Consider the following 12487-nt stretch of genomic DNA (forward strand, 5'->3'; position numbering starts at 1 on the left):
TACTGCAAAAAAAAAAAAAAAAAAAAAAAAAAAAAGGACAAGCAAGGCTGGGTGCACGGCTGGAGGGAGACAGGCACGTGCCCAGGGCTGCCTCTCTCCCCAGGTCTCCTTCCAACCCTCCAGTGGCTTTCGGAGGTGCGCCCTGTGAGGGTGACAGGCAGGAACTTCGAGCCTGCCACACGGATTGTGGGACAGGTAGGGCAGGAGCCCGCCTCCTCTTCCCAGTTCCAAGCCCACGGCAGGATGGGGCCAGCGAAGCTTCCCTGGTCCCAAGGGCAGCCCTTGAAGTGGCCTTGGTGGGTGGGTTTCAGTCGATGGGGAGAGACAGGCTCCCGGGCAGAGCCCACACCCCATGGTCTGCAGAGCTGAGGAGAAGAGGTTTGTGGGGCCCGCTGCATGTGCTGGGCTGGAGGAGGCAGGCAGGAATAGCTAGAGACCAAACAGGGGTGCCGAGCGGTGTCCCTCTCTCCGTGGGCCGGAGGCTGTGCCAGCACCTGGGCAGAGTTGTACAGAGTGGGCCAAGCCATGCGTGGGAGATCGGGAGGAGAGTGTGGGTAGGTGGGGTGAGGAGGAGGCTGCAGTATGGGTCTGGGCCGGGTTCTTGCAGCAAGAAGGAAGGAGAGATGGGTGAGTGGCTGGTGATGTGCTGACAGCTGTCCCCAAGGACTCGGAGTTTCCCACATGGCAAAATCTGGAAGAGTCAATTTGGGGAGCTGTGAGGATGGGTGATGGTAGTGTCAGGTGCTGGCCAGGCCGTGGGCATGGAGCTGGGACCAGGCTCCTTGGGGGGCTCTGCTCTCGACCCCCAAGTGTGAGAGGTAGAGCTGGGAGTGGGGGTCCTAGCTAGCTGGGAGGTGGCAGAGGTCTGTCCTGAGCCTAAGCAGGACTCCTCATCCTCATAAGCCCCTCACTGGGCTCCAGGCTCCTGAGACCCCACCCCAGCACTCCCCAGCCTGACCAGGGCCCGTGCATCGAGCCTGTCCTGTGTCCCCCTGCAGGGCTGCTGGGCTGGACACCCTGGACATCCTGGTCCTCCTGCTCCCAGAGCTGCCTTGTCCCTGGAGGGGGCCCCGGCCGGCGACGGCGTTCCCGGCTCTGTCCCAGCCCTGGGGACACATCCTGCCCAGGAGAGGCCCTCCAGGAGGAGCCCTGCAGCCCCCCCATGTGTCCAGGTACAGCCTGACCATCCCTGGTGGAGCCGGGCACGTGGGTGGGATGACCCAGCAGGACTGACCCTTGGAGCAGATTCCAGGCCTCTAGGAGCCACTGGCTGTGGCTTTCAGCTGCTCCCTCTCCCAGCCGTCCCCAGGAAGTCAGCATGTGATTGGCAGTGCTTGGGACCATCCTAGAGGTGGGGAGCCCACACCCCCAGAGCTCTGACCCCTCTCAGCCCCTCTCCTCCCCACATCTCTGCCACATCTCTGACCCTGAACTCGGCTCTCTGGACAGTGCCCAGTGGCTGGGGCCTGTGGGCCTCCTGGTCAGCCTGCTCAGTCCCCTGCAATGGGGGCACCCAGACACGTGGGCGCACCTGCTCGGGCTCAGCTCCTGGGAAGCCTGTGTGTCCTGGACCCCATAGTCAGACCAGGGACTGCAACGCGCAGCCCTGCACAGGTACCAGGTTCCCTCCCGCTCTCCAGCTGGGGCCTCTCCCACCCTCACCTGGCTTTGGGAAGCTGGTGCCTTAGGCCAGGGAGGCTTCACAGGAGTCCCCTGTCTCCCCAGTCCCTCCCACCCTGACCTGTGACCAGCCAGTGACCTGGCTGCAGGCTCCTGCACTCCTGCTGGGGCAGACTCCTTCCCAGAGGGGCCCAGTAGGGCTTGGCTCCTCAGGCCTGCATGCAGGGGCAGATCCCAAGGAGCAAGGCTACCCCCGCTCCTCCCTCGTCCTGGCCTGAACGCTGCTGTCCTCAAGTTCTCCTCTCAGGGCCATTTATACCAAGTGGATCAAAGCCACAGCTCCATAGGTGACCCCCAGGCACCTGGGCAAAACTGAGGGGGAGGGAGGAAGGACAGTCCTGCCCACCAGCCCACCCGATCACGCAGGTCGGCCCCTTCCTATGGCCCTCCCTGCCCTGCCCGCTTGCCCAGACCTGCTCTGTCTTCCCGTCCAGCCCAGTGTCCAGGGGACATGGTGTTCCGCTCAGCAGAGCAGTGTCGCCAGGATGGAGGTCCATGCCTTCTGCTGTGCCTGGCTCAGGACCCTGGGGTGGAGTGCACGGGCTCCTGCACCCCCAGCTGCACCTGCCCCCCGGGCCTCTTCCTGCACAATGCTAGCTGCCTGCCCCGCAGCCAGTGCCCCTGCCAGCTGCACGGGCAGCTCTACCCACCCGGGGCAACGGCTCGCCTGGACTCCTGCAACAACTGGTGGGTGCTGGGGTGCAGGGGTGGGAAGGGTGCTGAGCAGGGGCTGGGCTCTAGAGGTGGACAGGTGTGGGCACACACAAAAACACACACACAGAGTTAGTTCATCAGGCCTCCATCCCTCAAATATGTCAAAGCCGTAAGTGCCAGGCGTGGGCCCGTGAAGACCGCGGAGAATGAGCGCCTGCCTGGCCGCGCATGCGCATCTGGCAGGACTGCTCAGCCCCATCTCGTATGGGTCTCAGATAGGGAAGACGTACGATGGAACCAGAGCCTGCAGAGGGGCTCTAACATCCCCTCTCAGCTTCCTGTTTCTTTCCTGAGTATAATTCCCTACCCAGGATCCCCTCCATTTCTGCTCAGAACTGGGGATCCCCGGTATGCAAAGCTGCCACCAGGTCCCACCAGCAGAGGGCGCACTCCCTCCCTCCCCCTCCCTCCACCCCTTTCCTTCCATCTTCCATTTCCTTCATTCTTTACTTTCTTTTCCCTTTTCCTTTCTGTCCGCTGACTCCTCTTTCAGTCTCCTCCTTTACTGTTCCCCTCCCACTCACCCCCTCACTCTCTCTTCTTATCTTAGATTACTTTTCTGGAACTTCCAGTATTTGACAAGTAGGCTTTAACACATGCATCGAAAAAACTCAGAATGAAGAAGAGCACCCAGTTCTCCTTCTGTTGACCCCTAGCTCTTTCTGAAGCTGGCCCTGGTGACCACTGTGCTGGGTGGCGCTGAGTAAACACAGATCGTAGATTCAAAAGTATAAAAAAGATGTCTCCCAATAAAGCTAGGTTCAAGGGGTGGCACAGGGCCTGGGACGTCATGAAGCCCATGGAAGGCGGAGTTGAGGGGAGGCCCTGAGTGGGCGCCCCGAGCCCACCATGAACTTCATGGCGTTGGTACACAGGCTCTCGGGTGGGTGGGGTTGGGCCTCATGGGCCCTTCCTCTCTCTGTAGCACTTGTGTGTCTGGCGAGATGGCGTGCACCTCAGAGCTCTGCCCAGGTACCCCCTGCAGCGACGGGTCCTGTGGTCCATGGGGAGCCGGGCCCTTCAGAGATGAACTCCCGGTAGTGTCGGTGGTGCCTGGGCAGGCAGGCTGCAGGACGGCTTGGCCTGGTTTCACACGCACCACCCCGCTCACCCTGACAGTGGCTTGTGGCTGGAGCCCCTGGACCCCATGGAGTCTCTGCAGCCGCAGCTGCGATGTGGGAATTCGGCGGCGTTTCCGGGCAGGCACTGCACCCCCTGCTGCCTTTGGGGGTGCTGAGTGCCAGGGCCCCAACATGGAGGCTGAATTCTGCAGCCTGCAGCTGTGCCGAGGTAAGAACTGGGGCTCAGGTCCTGAGGCCTCCTTAAAGAACCTTCTGTTCTGGGAAGTGCACACCTGTAATCCCAGGACTTGGGAGGGCGAGACAGGAAGATCAGAAGTGTGAGGACAACCTCAGCTATGTAGCAAGACTATTTCAAAACAAAAAAAATAAAATAAGGCTGGGGGTGTAAATCAGAAGTAGAATGTCTCTGGGCTCAATCCCTGGTATCACACACACAAAAAAAAAAACTTTCAGAACTAGACATGGTACTCAAGTACCTGTAACCCCAGTACTTGAGTATTTGGGAGGCTGAGCCAGGAAGATGGCAGTTTCAAGGCCAGTCTCATCAACTTAGAAAGACCTTGTTTCAGGCTGGTTGTGGTGGCACATGCTTGTAATCCCTGTACTAGGGAGGCTAAGACAGGAAGATCGCAGGTTCAAAGCCACGCTTGGCAACTTAGCCAAGCCCTCTGCAATAAGAAATAAAAATTGGGTTAGGGGTATAACTTGGAGATAGAATGTCTCTGGGTTCCATCCCCAGTACCAAAAAAAAAAAAAAAGAAAAGAAAAGAAAAGAAAAGAAAGAAAGAAAGAAAAGAAAAAAGAAAAAAAAGACCTTGTTTCAAAAGAAAAAATAAAAAGGGCCAGGAGAGAGAATGCCTCTGGGTTTAATTCCCAGCACCATGTACACACATAAGAAGAAAGAACTGTCCAGATAGGACCCAGGAATACCCCCATCCTCCCTACACGTGCAGGGGCTTCCCCAAGAGGTACCATTAAGAGGTGATCCCCAGAGACTCTAGGAACCCTTTCCCTGAGAGAGACCCTCCCTAGAGGCCAGCCGCTTCCTCCCTAGAACACAGGTCTCTTGAGGTGGGACACGGCGCTGCCGTGAAGTGGCCGTGAATATGGATGGGGGGTGTCCTTGGGTGTTTGGTTGGGAGGAGGAGGTGCGCTGGGCATGGGAGGCGAGGCCTGCACTGACCTGGCTGCCACCCCCAGGTCCTGGTGGGGAGTGGGGTCCCTGGGCTTCGTGCTCTGTGCCCTGTGGTGGAGGCTACAGAAACCGCACCCGAGGCGGGGGCCCCAACGGCCCTATGGAGTTCTCCACCTGCAGCCTGCAGCCCTGCGCAGGTGAGAGCTGCTCTGGGGACCCTTTGGTTCTTGTCCCTGGCAACTCAGGGCACCCTTACTCCCCTCCCTTGGCCCTGTCCGTTGGCCCTGTGCAGCCCCCATGGCAACCCCAGCCAAACCCGGAGCCGATGCCCTCCAGGCTGGGAGCCCAGGGGATAGTGAGTATACCCAGGCTGGGTGTCACTCTCTGTGTTCCCAGGGCCAGTACCCGGCGAGTGCCCTGGGAGCCAGCAGTGGCTGGACTGTGCCCAGGGCCCTGCCTCCTGTGCAGAGCTCAGCGCCCCAAGAGAGACCAACCAGACCTGCCAGCCAGGCTGCTACTGCCCATCTGGGATGCACCTGCTGGTGCGTGACCCCTTCCTGGCCACAGCGGGATCTCCTCGGGGACTGGACCCTGGGGTGGCAGGCAAGGGGCATGCACACTCTGGGCAGAGGCAGAGCCAAGGGTGTGGGGCTGAAGGAGGAGGGAGGGGAGACCCTGCGGAGTTGAGGAAGGAGCTCTCGGGCCCTGGATCGGCTCTGACCTGAACCAGGTGGCCCTGGGCAGGCGTTGCACCTCTCTCTCGCCACCGGTTATTTACTGAACTAACTCCTACTATATGCTTGGTCTTGGACTGGGCTATAACATGTGGGGGGGCAGGCTCTGCCTTCAAGAAGCCACTAGCATCCAGGCATGGGGCGCACACTTATAATCTCAGTACCTGAGAGGCTGAGACAGGAGGATCACAGGTTCGAGGACAGCCTCAGCTACTTAGTGAAACCCTCCGCAACTTAGAAAGACCCTGGTTCAAAATAAAGAATAAAAAATAGGGCTGGGGGTATAGCTTGGGGATATCATGCCCCTGGGTTCCATCCCCAGTCTTGCCCCAAAAATGCCACTAGCAGAAGAAACCAGACCTGGGGCTCCCAGAATGAAGGCAAGCATTGGAAAGACAGGAGGCGAGCTTTATACATTGTGGAGGCGATGGCTCAGCCATAGTGGGCTTCCTGGAGGAGGGGCCCTTACCTGACTGGCTGAGTTTGGAGGGTAGGGAGCAGGAGGCCCCATTGCGGCCACAGAGTGAGGGGACCAGGGCTGAGAAACACGGGCAGGCATGGGGGGTGTTGAACAAAGGGTTCCCAGCCAAAACGTGGGGCGGGGTTAAAGATCACTGGGTCTCATTACTCTCAGGCCATTACTCTGTGAGCTCATTACTCTGTGAACTTGGGCGGGATCTTCTGCTGCCTCAACTGCTTCCTGTGTAAGGTTGGGGTCAGGCTACTCCTAGCCGTGGGAGTCAGCTGGTGAGACAGGGAAGTGCCCCCCACGGCCTGGCCACAAGCTTCCACACACTTGACCTTGACCCAGGTGCTCCTGGGTGGATGTTTCTGCTAAACTTGAGCAACTCCCACCCAGTCTCCCTGTATATACATGTTGTTTTTCTGATTTTATTTTATTGGTGAAAACTTGGGGATTTTTACACTACTGCTGTACAAATTGAAAAATTTCATATTTTCATAGCTTATTTCAAAGGCATTTGACAGTTTGGTCTCATGTCCTCAGAGGAAAATTATTTTTTCCCAGAAATATTGGGAGAGGGGTCTGTCCCTTGGTGACCCCTGCAGCAGCTAAGGGTCTGCTTTTGCCAGACAGGAGGGGACAAGGGAGGGCTACTTGTGGAAGGAACGTGGGTGGTACGGGAGGGGAGCTGAGGAATTGGTGCTGGCTTTGACCGGGGAGGTCCAGGCTAGACCCAAAGTTGATGGAGGGCTTTTGATTCCAGAACAATGTGTGTGTGCCCGCCCAGGACTGCCCCTGTGCCCACAGGGGCCGCCTCCACCCCCCAGGCAGCACTGTGCTCCGTCCATGTGAGAACTGGTGAGACCCTGGTCCTGCAGTGGCCCCGTGACCCCTGAGGATGCCCCGGACAGCTATCCATCCTTGGTCACAGAGATGCACACCACCCCCCAGGCACAACCATCCGTCTAGCCCCTTCTACCCTCTACCTGCCCATCCCCACTGCCTTCTCTCCCCTTGCCTGTGTAAGTACACACACACACACACACACACACACACACACACACACACACATACACACCTTGAACAATAGAGGCTGCGGGTCTCACTGTCCTGGAGGCTAAAGTCAAGACCCAGGTGTCCGCAGGACTGGCTGCCTCTGAGGCCACATGGGAGAGTCTGGGAGTCTATTCCCAGCTCTCTCCTCTTCTTTCCTGGTAGCCTGCGGGCAGCCTGGCACTTCCAGGCCGGCAGGTGGCCTCTCCTCCTGCTCTCTTCCTGTCACTTACCCCAGTGCACGTCTGTGTCCAAGGACGTGAGTCACGTTGGATCAGGGCCTTAACTTAGGACCCCTGGAAAGATCTGATCTCCCCACAAGGTTCCATTCACAGGCACTGGGGGCTGGGGCTGAACGCGGGGTGCGGGGGACACCATGCAGCCCATAAGGCCACCGCCCCGCTGTCCCATGCAGCTCCTGCATCTCTGGGCTCATCACCAACTGCAGCTCCTGGCCTTGTGAGGAAGGTGAGAAGCCCCCACTTCTGGCGGCCCCCACCCCTTCCCTTGGCAGCAGCGAGCCTGGGCTGGAGGGGGCTTCCCTTGCCACACGCCTGGCCTGCCTCACCTTCTCTCTCTGCCCCATTCCTGCGCACCCCAAGGCCAGCTTACATGGTCCCCCTGGACCCCGTGGAGCATGTGCTCAGCCTCATGCGGTCCTGCCCGACGCCACCGGCACCGCTTCTGTAGCAGGCCCTCCAGCATGGCACCAGCCAGCCCAGCTCCACTGGCCTCATGGGCCACGCCCTCACCCCTGTGCCCAGGCCCGGAGGCTGAGGAGGAGCCCTGCCTCCAGCCAGGGTGTGACCGTAGGTGCCACGGCCCGCAGGCTGACCCTCCTGGGGCCCGGGTGGGCCCATGCCTGCCCACACTGCCACCTCGCACCCACTGCCCTGGTCTCTGTCGCACTCCTGGACCCCTCCTCTGCTCTCCCCCAGGGGCCGGGGGCTGGGGGCCTTGGGGGCCCTGGTCCAGCTGCAGTCGGAGCTGTGGGGGAGGCCTGCGGAGCCGGACCCGAGCCTGTGACCAGCCACCGCCCCAAGGCCTGGGAGATTTCTGCGAGGGGCCTCAGGCTCAGGGGGAGACCTGCCAGGCTAGGCTGTGCCCAGGTACCTGCCAGTGAGGGGCAGGATCCCAGGGCAGAGGTGATTTGAGGCAGGCCAGGGTGCTGCCCCCCCCCCCACATTTCTCAGCCCATCCTGTCCCCTCCAGTGACCAACTGCACTGCCATTGAAGGGGCGGAGTACAGCCCTTGTGGGCCTCCCTGTCCCCGCTCCTGTGACGACCTAGTGGTAAGTCTGGCCCCCTTGTGCCCCCACCTGGCCTCAGATCCCAAGGCCACCTTGGGGGGCGTGGGGGGGCAACGAGGCCCTGGATCCACTTTACAGTTAGCACATGCCGGGCTGGTTCCACCTCATTTCAGAGAGCACCAGCCTCACCTGGAGGCCCTGGGCTTCATTCAGTACACAAATTAAAACATATTACATCAGGGTGTGGTGGCACATGCTTGTAATCCCAGTACTCGGGAGGCTGAGACAGGAGGATTGTACAGGTTTGAAGCCAGCCCCAGCTTCTTAGTGAGGCTCTCCGCAGCTTAGTGAGACTCTGTTTTCAAATAAACTATAAAATAGGTCTGGGAGCCGGGGGTGCTGGCACACACTTATAATCCCAGCATTAGGGAGGCTTGAGACAGGAGGATTGCGGTTCTCAGACAGCTTCAGCTTCTACTTAATGAGGCCCTTTGCAACTCAGTGAAACCCTGTTGCAAAAAATGAAGAATAAAAAATAAGGCTGAGGGTGTAGCTCAGAGGTAGAATGCCCCTGGGTTTATTTATAAAAAATAAATAAATAATAAAATAAAAAGGTCTGGGAGTGTAGACTAGAGGTAGAAAGCCCCTAGGTTTAATCCCCAGTACCACACACACACACACAAAAAAAAAACTTTTATTACAAACATAGCACAAACACCTAGCATGGGGCAAGGGCCATAAGTGTTTGGGTGTACAAACTTTAAGTGTGTGTGTGTGTGTGTGTGTGTGTGTGTGTGTGTGTGTGTGTGTGTGTACACCCACCCAGGCATCATAGACACTGAAGGAAGTAGACACGGACAGGATCCCTGTCCCCATGATCTCCCATTTTGGGGGGGAAAGACGCAAGTCAAAGGCTGTATGTGTCTTTCTCTGATGGACCTGTGTGGAGGGACCAGTGCTCCGCAGTGCTCTGAAGGTCTGGGTGGAGCTTTGAGGCCTTTGTGTAAAGGAGGTCCCAGAAGGGTCCAGATGTGGTGAGATAGAAGGAGGAAGGGGAGGAGCCAAAGGACTTGACCACAGCCAGAGAACATGGCCTTGCAGCAGCCAGCCTGCCCAGCCTCTCCAGAGGACCACAGCTGTTACCCAAGCAGCTTCTTGGGGTCCCTGCTCTCCGAGTTCTAGGGAGGCCTGGGCCACACACTAAGCCCACCATTCTAAGAAATTGGGGTTTCACATTTGGAGGGCATTGAGTTCTAGGTCCTTTCCTGGGGAACTGCTGGGTCCTTCTCCCTCCCCCCAACCCTTCGCAGGATGGAAACTCAAAGCCTGGCTCCTGTCCCTTCCTGCCTTTCTTAACAAAACTTCAAGGCATAGCTGGATTCAAGACAGGAAGTCTTGCCAGGCGTGGTGACGCACGCAGGCTTGTAATCCTAGCATTTGGGAGGCTTAGATGGGGTGATCATGATTTGAGGACAGCCTCAGCTACTTAGGAGGGCCTGTTTACAATGAGACCCTGTTTAAAAATAAAGAATAAGCAGGGCATGGTGGCGCACCCTTGTAATCCCAGCATTTGGGAGGTTGAGACCCTGTTTCAAAATGAAGAATATAAAATAGGGCAGGAGGTGTAGCTTGGAGGTCAAATGCCCCTGGGTCCCTCCCCAGATCTGCAAAAAAAAAAAAAAAAAAAAAGAATAAAATATAGGGCTGGGGGATCGCTCAGAGGTAGAATGCCCCTGGGTTCCATCCCCAGGACTTCAAAAAGACAGAGGTCTCTGAGCTAAGGCTCCTGCTCCCTCTCAGCCTCCTGCCCCCGCCCCTCCCGGGGGACCGACTCTCCCCTGGTCCCTCGGCTCACCAGAGCCCTCCCTTGCTGTCCCCGCAGCACTGCGTGTGGCACTGCCAGCCTGGCTGCTACTGTCCTGCGGGCCAGGTGCTGAGCGCGGACGGGGTGCTGTGTGTGCAGCCGGCTCACTGCAGCTGTCTGGACCTGCTGACTGGGGAGCGGCACCACGCAGGCGCGCAGCTGCTGAGGCCTGACGGCTGCAACCACTGGTGAGGGAGCGGGCGCCCTGGGAGGAGAAGGGCAGGCCCACCTGGCGCCTGTGCACCTGAGCTCTGCAATCCCAGCCTATGGGCACGGAGACCCTGCTGTCCCTGAGAAGAGGTGGGGCAGGGCCCCTGCCCATTGTGCGGGGAAACCAAGGCAGCCGGCTCTGTGTGTCTGCTGAGGCTGGACAAGCAGCAGATCTAGCACGTGCTTCCACCGTCTGGACTCACCTCTGTCTGCGAGTTCCCCTCCCGGGATCCTGGGTAGAACATAGCAGCTGAGACACCCCCAAAAGGGCCGAGTAGCATATGGAGTGGCTTCTGAGGCTTCTGGAGAGTGGGAGAGAGGACAGGACCCAGGACCTTAGCTGGAGGGATGGGGGCAGGAAGGGCTGGCCACGCTGCCTGTGGGGCCTGGGGCTGCACTGAGCTGCTGATTTCCTCCTGCACCTGCACCCCTGCCCAGCACCTGCGTGGAGGGGAGGCTCAACTGCACAGACCTGCCTTGCCCAGGTACCAGCCCAGGTGGAGGGAGGTGAGGGGAAGCAGCCCTAGGGTCTCAGAGGGGCCTGGATGGGGAAAGGGACCCACTACACCCATGGCCGCCATGTTCTCGCAGTGCCTGGGGGCTGGTGCCCGTGGGCAGAGTGGACGGCATGCTCCCAGCCCTGCTGGGGCCAGAGGAGGACCCGCGCCAGGGCCTGTGCCTGCCCTGCTCCTCAGCACGGGGGTGCCCAGTGCCCTGGGGAGGCAGGAGAGGCCGGGGCCCAGCAGCAGAAGGAAGTCTGTCCCAGTCCCACCCCGTGCCCAGGTATGGAGTCCCCACAGCCCTGTGTCCCTCCCACGGAGCCCCCTAACTTTCACTCCAACCCAGTGGCCTGAGGCCTCCTCCGGTGAGTAATTTTCTTCCTGGCACAGTGGACGCGTCCTGGAGCCACTGGGGTCCCTGGTCTCCCTGCGACGCCTGCCTGGGACAGTCCCATCGGAGCCGGGAGTGCAGCCGGCCCCCCACCTCTGAGGGAGTCAGGCCCTGCCCTGGCGGCTACAAGCAGAGTCGCCCTTGTCAGGGCAATGTGACGCAGTGCACAGGTGAGGGCCCGGAGGGCCAACCAACCCCCAACAGGCCCCTCTCGGTGGGGACAGTCCGCTAGCCACCTGCGCGCGGTCCTGGTCAAGGTGGCAGGCAGGAGCAGGCGGCAGGCAGGGGAGAGCCCCTGGGAGTCCTCCCGTCTCTCTGCTTCTCTCCTTCCCTAGACTGTGGGGGTGGCCAGCATCTGCTGCCCTGTGGGCGGCCCTGCCCCCACACCTGCCAGGACCTGTCCCCCGGGAGTGTGTGCCAGCCAGGCCCGATAGGCTGCCAACCCAGCTGCGGGTGCCCCTCAGGCCAGCTCTCCCAAGACGGGCTCTGTGTGCTCCCAGCCCTCTGCCGCTGCCAGTACCAGCCCGCAGCCATGGGTCAGTGCCTCACCCTCCTTGGCCTGGGCACCAAGGGGCCGCCCTGCCTGGCCCCTTCACTTCTGCCCATTGGGCCCAAACTGGGGCTACGGAATGGGAATGGGAAGCACCCACATCCCTTCACATCTTCCCACATCCCAGGCTGGTCCAGGTTGGAGTTTCCATCTCCTTCCTCCAGGACTTGAGCGCTGTGGGGTGCACGGGTGCTGGAAGGCGGGAGTGTGGGGTAGGGTTTGATGGGGGGTGCTGAGCTGTCTGGAGCCCCTCACTCCTGCACCCTTCAGGGATCCCTGAGAACCAGAGCCGGTCTGCAGGGTCTGGGCGCAGCTCCTGGGAGAGTCTGGAACCTGGGGAAGTAGTGACCGGGCTGTGTGACAACTGGTAAGCAAGGAGGGATTGCAGAGGCCATGGCGCCCTGGGGAGGATGGGCTGGGGAGGGCGGGCTAGGGGAGGGCAGGCTAGGGAGGGCCCCCTTGGAGGGTGGGCTGGGGAGGGCGCCCTGGGGAGGACGGGCTGGGGAGGGCCCCCTGGGGAGGGTGGGCTGAGGAGAGGGGGCTAGGCCCTGCCCCCCCCAATGCTGTTTCCCTCGTCCCCAGCACCTGCGTGGCGGGTGTCCTGCAGTGCCGAGATGTGCCCAGCTGTCCCGGGGCTGGCATGTGGGGCTCCTGGGGACCTTGGGAGGGCTGCAGCGTCTCCTGTGGGGGAGGGGAGCAGCTGCGCTCCCGGCAGTGCCCACGACCCCCTTGCCCGGGACTGGCCCGCCAGAGCCGCACCTGCCACACCCAGGTCTGCAGAGGTGAGCCCGGCCAGCCTCTGCCCTGGAGGCCCCTGGGCTGAGAGTCCCGCGGCGCCCTCACCCTGACCTCTCCCACCTT

General features: G+C 60.2%; 1 protein-coding gene across 1 annotated transcript in view; it reads left to right on the plus strand.

The window, feature by feature from the left end:
* Nucleotides 1–12487, plus strand: part of LOC308266905 (SCO-spondin-like) — a gene marked incomplete at both ends in the record, with an annotated part of 61676 nt that overhangs the window by 27823 nt on the left and 21366 nt on the right. The window contains 20 exons of the mRNA XM_080701284.1: nucleotides 104–195; nucleotides 999–1172; nucleotides 1450–1614; nucleotides 2115–2367; nucleotides 3320–3366; nucleotides 3514–3684; nucleotides 4677–4808; nucleotides 5008–5153; nucleotides 6572–6666; nucleotides 7277–7329; nucleotides 7464–7670; nucleotides 7800–7970; nucleotides 8074–8153; nucleotides 9994–10163; nucleotides 10624–10670; nucleotides 10777–10968; nucleotides 11076–11246; nucleotides 11412–11612; nucleotides 11897–11993; nucleotides 12209–12408. Coding sequence (XP_080557410.1) covers nucleotides 104–195; nucleotides 999–1172; nucleotides 1450–1614; nucleotides 2115–2367; nucleotides 3320–3366; nucleotides 3514–3684; nucleotides 4677–4808; nucleotides 5008–5153; nucleotides 6572–6666; nucleotides 7277–7329; nucleotides 7464–7670; nucleotides 7800–7970; nucleotides 8074–8153; nucleotides 9994–10163; nucleotides 10624–10670; nucleotides 10777–10968; nucleotides 11076–11246; nucleotides 11412–11612; nucleotides 11897–11993; nucleotides 12209–12408 — 2864 coding nt within the window. The remainder of the gene's footprint in view (nucleotides 1–103; nucleotides 196–998; nucleotides 1173–1449; nucleotides 1615–2114; nucleotides 2368–3319; nucleotides 3367–3513; nucleotides 3685–4676; nucleotides 4809–5007; nucleotides 5154–6571; nucleotides 6667–7276; nucleotides 7330–7463; nucleotides 7671–7799; nucleotides 7971–8073; nucleotides 8154–9993; nucleotides 10164–10623; nucleotides 10671–10776; nucleotides 10969–11075; nucleotides 11247–11411; nucleotides 11613–11896; nucleotides 11994–12208; nucleotides 12409–12487) is intronic.

This window comes from Muscardinus avellanarius (genome assembly GCF_963383645.1).
Source record: "Muscardinus avellanarius genome assembly, chromosome: 9".
Classification (NCBI taxonomy): domain Eukaryota; kingdom Metazoa; phylum Chordata; class Mammalia; order Rodentia; family Gliridae; genus Muscardinus; species Muscardinus avellanarius.